The sequence below is a fragment of the Terrapene carolina genome, unplaced genomic scaffold (genome assembly GCF_002925995.2).
Source record: "Terrapene carolina triunguis isolate 2854851 unplaced genomic scaffold, T_m_triunguis-2.0 Scaffold68, whole genome shotgun sequence".
Lineage (NCBI taxonomy): Eukaryota > Metazoa > Chordata > Testudines > Emydidae > Terrapene > Terrapene triunguis.
Window position 1 is genome coordinate 56,064,168 of NW_020664419.1, and position 10,919 is coordinate 56,075,086.

At 38.9% G+C, this 10,919-nt stretch overlaps 1 protein-coding gene across 1 annotated transcript in view; it reads left to right on the forward strand.

Annotated features, from left to right (window-relative positions):
• XPOT (exportin for tRNA) overlaps positions 1-4,330 on the forward strand; it is a 70,340-nt gene extending 66,010 nt beyond the window's left edge. The window contains exons 23-25 of the mRNA XM_026648774.2: positions 1,149-1,220; positions 3,210-3,266; positions 3,846-4,330. Coding sequence (XP_026504559.1) covers positions 1,149-1,220; positions 3,210-3,266; positions 3,846-3,872 — 156 coding nt within the window. The 3' untranslated portion in view covers positions 3,873-4,330. The remainder of the gene's footprint in view (positions 1-1,148; positions 1,221-3,209; positions 3,267-3,845) is intronic.
• The last annotated feature ends 6,589 nt before the right edge of the window (positions 4,331-10,919 follow it).

Below are 10,919 nucleotides of genomic sequence, written 5' to 3' on the forward strand. Positions count from 1 at the left end.
GAGAATTATCTGGATTCTATTTCTTATACCTCACAAACAAACGAAATTGTAAGTTCCAACCACGGGGCTAATAAGTGAATTGGAGGTACCTTTTTTGGTAAATGGCCACAAAATCCCTGGTAACATTACATGTATGTCATTTGCCCTAACAAAACAGCATACATTTAGAAGATTATTACAGAGATGACTACTAGCCATCAGTCTCTAGGGGAGTACATCCGGGTGCTGAATTTCTCAATCATTCTGAAACCAGCGAGTTTTGTCATTAGTGGGAGCAGTAACTTAAGGTGGAGCTATAGTGTGGTAAATGTGCAGGCATATATTTCCTCTTAATGCGGCACACTTCTGAGTTATGAAGTATGACAAAACGGAGGCCCTAAGGTCCATCTAGTTAAATTGGCTATCATAACATTTAACTTTCATTACTCTTGCAGTTTTAATTCAGCCGGGTTTCTTTTTAAAAGCGCATGTTTTATTCTATTTAACAAATGAAACTAAAATATAATGGGGTTCTTAACTTTATAACTAATGTTGAAACTTGGAGAAATCTTTTACTTTACAACAACTTATAATTAAAGTTAAGATTTTGTCATGGTTATTTTTAGTAAAAGTAATGGACAGGTCTTAGGCAATAAATAAAAATTCACAGGAGCCATGACCTGTCCTGACTTTTTTATTAAAAATAACAGGGGAAGAGGGCTGGGGAAGGAATGACAGCGGGAGCCCTATGGGGGGACTGACAGACCCATCCCCACCACTGTGCGTCAGGAGCACAGCCCCAGCTCTGGCACAGGCAAAAGGAGTGGGGGAACGTGTGGCCCTGGCCGCAGCTGCCAGGGGCGGGGGGGGGGGGGGGGGGGGGGGCGGCCCTGGTTTTGGCCCTGCCACTGACAGCTGAAGTCAAGGAGGTCTGGTGAAGTCTCAGAATCTGGGTCCTCCGTGACTAAATTGTATCCTTACTTATAATACATAAAACTTGCTACTTGGAGTACTACTGTTGCTACTGATACCTTCTCCATGAAGGGCCAAAACTAACTAACTCTTCTTAAAACTACCTTATACCCTAAAACATATCCCTAATGGCTTTTATTGTTAATTTATAAGGCTACATTTGACCAAGCAAAATTGTGGTTTGATATCTTTTCCAGGGCCCTGAATGCATTCACTATCTTCAGCAAGAATATCTGCCTTCACTGCAGGTAGCTCCTGAAATAATCCAGGTAGGAACCTTTTCTAGTTGGTATTTCAAATATTTAAAAGTGAAAACTGAAGACAATATCAAAAGTCGTGTTGGTAAGCTTAATTTTTCCTGTTTTACTTTTCACACAATTGCTATGTAGTACTAAAACAACATGACAAAAAGAATATTATTAAAATTAGGGATGTAAATATCAGTTAAAGTTAACCCGTTAAACTATTAAAATTATATAGTTTAACTGGTTAACCGTTAACCGAGGTAGTTCTGTGGGGCCTGGCACAGCTTGGCTGGGGTTAACGATTAAGTTTGGTTAACCAGTTAGCCTAATGCTTACCGTTTAACCTTTTACATCCCTAATTAAAATACAGCATACAGGAAAACTATCCACAAGCTGACAGTACAAATACCAACTTAGTGCCGTTAAACTCAGTGATTTAAAGCCTTCCCTCAGAAAACATCTGTCATTAGAACCTCAGTCCAGTGTAAAAGATTAATTATAGTTATGCAGCCAGCTTCCCAAAAGAATCTGGGTGGAAACTTATTTAGATGGAGGACTGAAGCAAGAGATGCATCTGAAACCAATAATCAAGTATTTTGATACCCGCAAGGTGTTAACATTTGTGTTTGTGAAGATATTTGCCCAGAATAGGCAACTGAAAAAATATTTTAGTCCCTTTTAGAGTTGCCCAGATGTCATCTTAGTATGCTTTGTCTGGTTCTGCCCTCAGAGATACTGATGTATACTTAGGAAGCACAAGTACTTCTAAGTATTATTTTGGTTGAGTATTTGTGAATGTTTCCACAGTCCAAATCTCTGGAGTAAAAACTATATAGCTATAGATCTTATTACAAGTGTTAGTCTAGTTTAAGTGTCTACCATATTGGTAGTAAAAATAAACATTTCATAGCCATCATTTCTTTTTAATAAGACTTAAATCTGAGAAATTAAAGTACAGGGAATTTTGATTTTATAAAAATGGGTACAGAAATATTTTTATATTAAAGATCGCATTAATTCAATGCATCAATTTTCTGTAGTGTTTTTGGTCTTACTAATGTACAAGGTTCTTGTACATTACAATAATTCTTGCACTTAAAAATAGACAAGAGATATAGTGTTTTCAGCAATTAAAGTATTTTTTCAAGCTTGATTGTTTCAACAGTTAATGTGATTAGGGCATTTTAAAAGATACACTAAATGTTATCTGGGTGAACTAGTTTGATTAGATGTTGAGTGCCAAGTAGAAATAGAGGATGTCAATTCTGATCTGTGAGTGAACTTGGAGGTTGAAGCGGTCAGACCTGCTTCTTTGGAAGATAGTATTTACCATCGTAGTGTGACTTAAATTGTGAAACCAGTTGACATAACAGCATAAATAATACTTGTGTGATAATTTATACTAAAGATAAAGGAAGGCTTCTTACATATCCATACTTTACCCTTTGATCCAAGGTTGTAACTGCTTTGTCAGGAATTGTGCCACAGAGTGAGGACAGAATGACTCTTTATCTTGAAATACTCATATTAACAATACTTAACACATGTAGTGCTTTACATGTTCAAAGTACTGTACAAAATTAGGGAGGTAGGTGTTATCCTGATTAAACTTTAAGGAGAAACAGAGGAGATAACATTACTGCAGTGCCACGAGTCATGCAAAGGCAAGTTTAGAGCCATGGACCTCCTGACTTCAGTCCTCCAATCTATGCTCTGTTATCATTCAAAATGTAAAATAGGTTGCTAAAAACTGTAAACATCTGTTCTCCTCTGAAGCATATCTGAGGGGAGCCAAAACCTATGATTCATCCTTACTGGCCGGTAAAATGCATAGTTTACCTCTTCTTTTAAAGAAAAGGGCGGGGGGGGGGGAGAGCATAGTGGGGAAAATATGAACTTCAATTCTGTGGCTGAAATATAAACTTCTGTTACTCATTGCATCTCAAGCACTTATTTTGTTTATCCATCTAGTTACAATGTATTTAAATATTAATTCTCATTGCTCATTTACAGGAGTTTTGTCAAGCACTTCAGCAGCCTGATGCTAAAGTTTTTAAAAATTACTTAAAGGTAAGTTTAAGTACAGTGTGTTTCCTTATTACAATGTACATATTTCACTGATTTATGATAGTGATTTGAAGGCAAGTGAGAACATATCTCTGGTGCTCTAACTTAACAAAATGATTCTATGGATGTTTTGTGTACTGCAACCTGCAAAGTTAAAAATGGCCATTTTTTTTTCTTTTTCCTTCCAAACAACTTAAACACTATTAAATTGTCATTTGATTTCTTTGGTCATATATCCAATGAGATGGTATCCATTTGGCCTATGTATCAAATTGATAACTTGAACAGGCAGGGCATAACTGCCATGGTTCTAAAATATGTATGATAATACTTCCCTTCATCATAGCTGTTCTGTACTGCAAAAAAGTTTGAGTACCACCATCAATAGATTTTTAGATGGAACCACTTCTGTGTTGAGCTTCAGGGAGACAATCAGTCCCCTCAAATTAATGTGCACATATTAGTGTAAAGACATTAACTCTAACCATACTATGAATATGTATAATCTGTATTTCCTCAAGCTTTAGCAAGGCTTGTGTATAAATACTATTGTGGTGTTTTTTTTTTCTTTTTCTTATACAGGTATTCTTTCAAAGAGCAAAGCCCTAAGGAAAATACTGGAATCCCCTGTACCTGCTTCCATAATCAGGAACTCCAGTTATTTATACAAATGCTAACTTTTTGTGCCATTTGAACTGGTTTTGTTTTTAAAGATGTTGCTTTCTGCTTACATCAGTAAATATTTTAGTATTTGGAAAAATGCAAATGAATATGCACCGCTTCTGTGTCTCATTAGATACATGTAAGGTATGTGACAACATGAGAAGTTGCCTGCATGCCTATTCCAACCCTTTTACTTTGTGTAGGATGGTTTAAGTTTATGCTGTAACAAATACAGCAGTAAAATACCTGACTTTTATTTTTGAAATAAAAAAATATGAAAATCTAAGACCATAGTGGTTATTAAACTGTACATTTTTAAAGATACTGAGTAAAACATGTTTTCATGAGACATGAATTTCATTTGTTCATGTATGGTGACATGAAAAATAAAACAATCAAACTCATTTTTGTAGATAGTCATTTCATTGAAATTGTCTTAATGCTAAAGTGTATATTCTACAAAACACAGATTGGTTTAATAAATTATGATTAAAAATAGGAACTGGTTCTACTTTTTTATCAAAATAAATTTTATGTAGTGAAAAAGTACAGGTCTCTGACTCATTGTGTTGAATCTTTAGGTGTTACAATCAGTAAACTGTAGAACATTGTATTAGTTTTGAGCAAGAAATAGCAATTCTATTGGTACTTTGATACAGTGTTATGGTCAGTTAGGATATTTACTGTCCTGTGTGTGGATGAACCAAGCAAAAATTGCATTTATTACAATATATTTAATTTGTACCAATGGCTTGTGCCTCTGTGGTTCCCCAACTGATGTTGTTGTATGCAGGCTACTATCAGAAAATTTGGTGGGGAAAAACATAGTTATGCAATGAGTCCTAGTTTTCTCCCAAGAATAAATATCTACATAAGATTGTGGAGTCCACATATCCCACAGATAATCAAGAGTGGGCAATTTTTTTCTACATTATATAGTACTTTAAAATAAGACTAAAGATTCACAGTACTCATTTAAAAAATGACAGCCTGTCCTTCAACTAGGCTACTGCAAACCAGATTACTAGGAGTAGAAAGGCTGCTAAATAACTAATCCTAGGAATGTCCAGCAAGGACCTGAATTTTCTGACAGTCATTAGCAGATTCACAGTGTGGTACAACTGGAACAAATTCCAATACACTTGTGGAAGGACTCAACCACCCCCACCCACAATGATTATCAAATACCTTCTGAACTAATTGTCACATTTCTTGACTAAAAGGATAGTCCTGTGGGACAGAGGTGGTTAAGTCCAATGTTATATGGCTCTCTAGAGAGATACCAAGAACAAACTGAGGGACTGCCCTCTTGGTGTGGATTCTTCAGTGATTTAAATTTTCACTGGCTCTAACAGAGTCCTGGCTCACTTCCATTATATTACCTATAATCTAATTATTAGGGCTGTGGATTAATCACAGTTAACTCACACGATTAACTCAAAAAAATTAATCACGATTAATCACTGTTTTAATCGCATTGTTAAACAATAGAGTACCAGCTGAAATGTATTAAATGTTGTGGGTATTTTTCTACATTTTCATATATATTGTAATTGAAATCAAAGTGTATAGTCTTTTTTATTACAAATATTTGCACTGTAAAAATGATGAAATAGTATTTTTCAATTCCTCATACAAGTACTTAGTGCAATCTTTGTTGTGAAAGTGCAACGTAGATTTTGTTACATAACTGCATTCAAAACCAAAACAATGTAAAACTTTAGAGCCTACAAGTCCGCTCGGTCCTACTTCTTGTTCAGCCAATCACTAAGAGAAACAAGTTTGTTTACATTTACAGGAAATAATGCTGCCCTTTTTTATTTACAATGTCATCAGAAAGTGAGAAGAGGCATTTGCATGGCACTTTTGTAGACGGCATTGCAAGGTATTTATGTGCCAGATAGGCTAAACTTTCATATGCCCCTTCATGCTTCAGCCACCATTCTAGAGGACATGCTTACATGCTGATGACGCTCGTTAAAGAAATAATGCATTAATTAAATTTGTGGCTGAACTCCTTTGGGGAGAGTTTTATGTTTCCTGCTCTGTTTTACCCCCATTTTGCCATATATTTCATGTTATAGCAGTCTCGGATGATGACGACCCAGCACATGTTGTTCATTTTAAGAACACTTTCACTGCAGATTTGACAAAACACAAAAGTTACCAATGTAAGATTTCTAAAGATAGCTACAGCACTAGACCCAAGGTTTAAGAATCTGAAGTGCCTTCCAAAATCTGAGAGGGACAAGGTGTTGAGCATGCTTTCAGAAGTCTTAAATGAGCAACACTCCGATGTGGAAGCTAGAGAACCTGAACTACCAAAAAAGAAAATCAACCTTCTGCTAGTGGCATCTGACTCAGATAATGAAAATGAACATGCGTTGGTCCGCACTACTTTGGATTGTTATTGAGCAAAACCCATCATCAGCATGGATGCATGTCCTCTCAAATGGTGGTTGAAGCATGAAGGGACATATGAATCTTTAGTGCATCTGGCACGTAAATATCTTGCAATGCCAGCTACAACAGTGCCATGAGAATGCCTGTTCTCACTTTCAGGTGATGTAAACAAGAAGTGGGCAGCATTATCTCCTGCAAATGTAAACAAACTTGTTTGAGCAATTGGCTGAACAATAGGACTGAGTGGACTATAGGCTCAAAAGTTTTAAATTTTTATTTTTGAATGCAGTTTTTTTGTACCTAATTCTAAACTTGTAAGTTCAACTTTCATGATAGAGATTGCACTATAGTACTTGTATTAGGTGAATTGAAAAATACTTTCTTTTGTTTTTTACAGTGCAAATACTTGTAATAAAAAATAAATGTAAAGTGAGTCCTGTACACTTTGTATTCTGTGTTGTAATTGAAATCAATATATTTGAAAATGTAGAAAACCTCAAAAATATTTAAATAAATTGTTTAGCAATGCGATTAATTGCGATTAAGTTTTTTTATTGCTTGACAGCCCTACTAATTATGTAGGGGCTAGACTGGAGGGTGCAAGGTAGCAATTATGCCTCAAGCCAGATTTCTTCCTGCTTGTTCCTGGCTGTATTTGGTCCTGGACAATAGCAAATTACTACCTTTCATGTGCCCCTTCAGCTGGCTGGCATGTTTGGGGCAGAGTCCAAGTTTCACCCACCTCTTTCCCACCCGCTGAGGCAAATGAATAATGGGCTTGCAGCACTCACTCACCATTACATGCCTGGATTTCAGGTTTAGTGAGACTGTGCTCTTCTCTCCACCCCTTGAGGATAAATGGTTTGTATAACTGGTCATTTGTAAGATTGGAGTTTGTGAAACTGAGGTTCTACTGTAATTCCAACTCTTAAGTGGTACCTGTAATCTTCACTGATGCAGGAAAAGCATCCTCTGAGTGTTAAACATGTCCAGATACTTCCAAGGAGGGGAGTCTGGTGATGACTATCCTTCCAGACAATGAGTGGGCTCGCCAGCCAAAATTCTTGGTTATTTTTTGTGAGATGCTAAATGGGCACTTTCTTTGAGTATGAGAGCAGTCAGCCAACACGGATTCTAAATCCATGCATGCTGAGGTTTTCTCCCCCCTTCCTCCTCAGGCATTGGCTTCTTTTGACCTTATTCTACCACATATTCCCTTCTAGCACATGCCTCTTTTGCGATCTCCTTATGACACCTTCTCTATCATGTACTCCACTTGCCTGCGTACTAGCCACAAGCATGAGTGGAAGGAGCTATAACTGCATGACAGATTTAAGTGCCTAACAGAAGCCCAGGTATTCTCCTAGGATACAAGCTAAGTGTTTTTGGAAAAGGTGCTGCAGCTTCTTAGCTGGTTGTGGAACTTTGAAGAGCTAAACCGAAGCAGTGTCCATATGTGAGGCAAAACGTACAGGCTCTTCAGAGCGCAAATTATGCTCCCATGTTCACAGCTGCTGACCCTCTTACTACCAGGGCATGGCCCTGTAGAGCTGTCCAGACGTGTCTGGTCCCTATTTGTCCTAAGGAGCCACAACTCCAGTGTGGAAAGACCTAATCAGGAGCAGCAGACCATGTCAAGGAGGCAATCCAAGGGTCAGGAGGATACCAGCCTACCAGTTCAGGGGCCAAGTCCTGTGGTAGACTTGGGCCAGAAGGGAGAGAAAAAACTTTAAGGGCTATCTCATGCCCCCACAAATATTGAAGTGAGTCCTAAGTGCTCTGGGCTGGTACACAGCTCCCCTTCTGAAACAAACCCAGGGACTCGAGCAATGAGGCCCCACCTCCCCAGCATGGAGTGTGTGACTCTGAGGTGGAGGACACAAAAAAAAGACATATCTAAGCGACTGAAGGCACTAGATAAAGTGTCACAAGAGACCCTGCTAGGGCTGGGTGGCAACTCCTGCAAAGCAGATGAAAAGGGCCAAAAAAATGAAAAGGAAAGAAATAGAAGAACTGACTCAAGCACTCTCTTCTACTGAGGAAGGAGAGCTCTCCTCTGCCAGGGGAACCTGGAACTGCAGATTACGTGGCAAAACCAGATGTGGTAGCACGGCCTCTAAGAATTCACACAGGCGGCCACAGGGCCTTCTTTATGCATATCTATTTCTTCTAGAGAAGGTCAGAAGATAAGGTGAGAAATAGCAAAGGTGATCATTCCAGGACACTGGTTTTCAGTTTTGGTAATCTTGGCACTAGAACACCCATGGCATCTATCGGAGACCAAAACCCCTCACGAACACCCTATCCTTCATCCAGACCCAAAATGTCTACCGCTGATAGCATGGCTATTGAGAGGGAATATTAATTGCATTCAGTCTGTCCTCCAAAGTTGTTGGGACTTGACTCTTCTCTACATAGGCTTCAACACTAAAGGCCTACTGCCCCATCTGGATTAGGCTTAGCGCATGTCAGGAAACAACAGAAGCCCCAAGGACCCTGGCATCCCAGCTATTCTGGGCTTTCTTCAAGATAGTGGGGAAAAAGGATCCCAGCCCACCACTGTTGCATGCTAGGTGTCAGATATATGTAGCATCTTACACACCAGGTCTTCTGGGTTCGTTGGCAGATAATCCTCAAGTACCCAGATCTCTCAGACCAGTCGGACTGGCTAGCCCTGTTGTTAGACAAATCTTTTGTATATGGGACCCACTGGTGCTAGAAGCCCTGCCACACACAGTTTTGAATCATGAACATTAGTCACACCATTCTGTCTATCCGACAAAACCTGTTTCTTGGTCACTATCACATCTGCAAGATGAGTTTTTTGGAGTTGGCAGCTTTATCCAGACAGGAAATTCATCATGACCCCAGAATCTTCTTGCCAAAAGTAAACTCTTTCTATTCCTCACAGAAGGTAGTCCTGTCATTCAGTCCAAAGCCACAATATCCTGAAGAAAAACGGTGGCATAATCTGGATGTTCATAGAACACCAAAGATCTGTTTTAAGTGCACTGAATTGACAAGATCATTTCCTTTCACCTGAAGTCAGGGCCAGCTCCAGGATTTTTGCCGCCCTAAGCAAAAAAAACCCAGAGTGCCGCCACAGAAGCAAAAAAACCAACAACAAAAAAACCACAGAGTGCCGCTCCTTGAAAAGAGCCGCCCCGAAAGGGCTGGAATGCCGCCCCTTCAGAAGTGCTGCCCCAAGCACATGCTTGGAACGCTGGTGCCTAGAGTCGGCCCTGCCTGCAGTGCCAAGGCTCGCCTCTAGGTGTCCAAACTGTGACCAGATTGGTCAAGTTATGCATTATAGAGACAGACAAGGCATCAGGTTCACCTGTTCCTGAGGTAATCAAGGCACAAGATCTTTCTTTCTACTTATGAAGTCACAAATCTGTGCTTCCACTGAGGAAATCTGTAGGGCAGCCACATGGGCCTCTATTAACTTCTGTTTGTTAGACGCTAGTGTTTATGGAGAATCCATTCTGTTATTTGTGTCAGTCTTTTTTAGAATAAGTATAGCAGTTGGATCACTTTAGTCCATTCCACACTTTCATTTTGACTAGGGGAGGTTCAGTTAGCTACAACCAGAGAAGCTGCATGCTGTGACCTACTGGATTAAACCAGTGATCTATGGAATCTTACTTTAAAACTATATACTTTGTGTGATTTGTTCCAGAAGCTCTTAATCAGTTAAGACATAACAGACACTAGAAAATGGACTTTCTGTCCTCTGCACAGGCATCCTTTGCCAAGCAGGTGCTACATTTGGTGATCCAGAAACAGTTTGCCCTTTTGGCAATTAATTTTGTGGGGGACTCTCCCTATTTCATTCTACTACTTTATCCATCTCTATTTATTTTCACTGCTCACTACTTCACATATGTCTCAGATACTGGGCTACAAAATGGGAAATTTTTTACATGATAACTTTCTTGCTGCTAGAAATGTCTTCCATGATTCTACCCTCCCTGGTATGGCTTCATTAGCCAAAGGAACAAACTTTAACTTTTTATATCTACTATTTGTGGGCTACTTAGCCTACTGTACATAGTTTACTGCTTGACATTGAATTATTGTTACTAACCACATTCTAAAGCTTTTCCATAGCTTTTTAATGAATCATCTGGCAGCAAGCTGGAGAAGGGGAGGGGATTAGTAGGGGCTATGTTTCAATGTTGAACTGCCCCTGCAAATTGCAGACAAGAGGGGAATACCTCATGTCTCAGAATTGTGGGAGGTGCTGCTAGTAGAAAGGATATGATCAGGTAAGATTTCACCTATTCTGGCTCACAAAGATCAGCTCTGATGAATACTGGATATATAAAGCAATAACAAATGTAGAATATCATTCTACTTTGAATTTAGATGACTGCTTTAATTTTCTGCTCTCAAACCTATAAATTTGGCATTGGCAAAGCAACCTCAAACGTTCTCAGAAACATTAATAGATTTACTGTTTTTGTGTATTTTACACACAGACCTGGTAGTGCTGCCTACAGTTAAGGTTGCCTAATGCTTTATGTTTTAAGACTGTTTTCATATCTTATAACTTTACCACTTCAGGATGAAACTATCTATGTCTGCCTC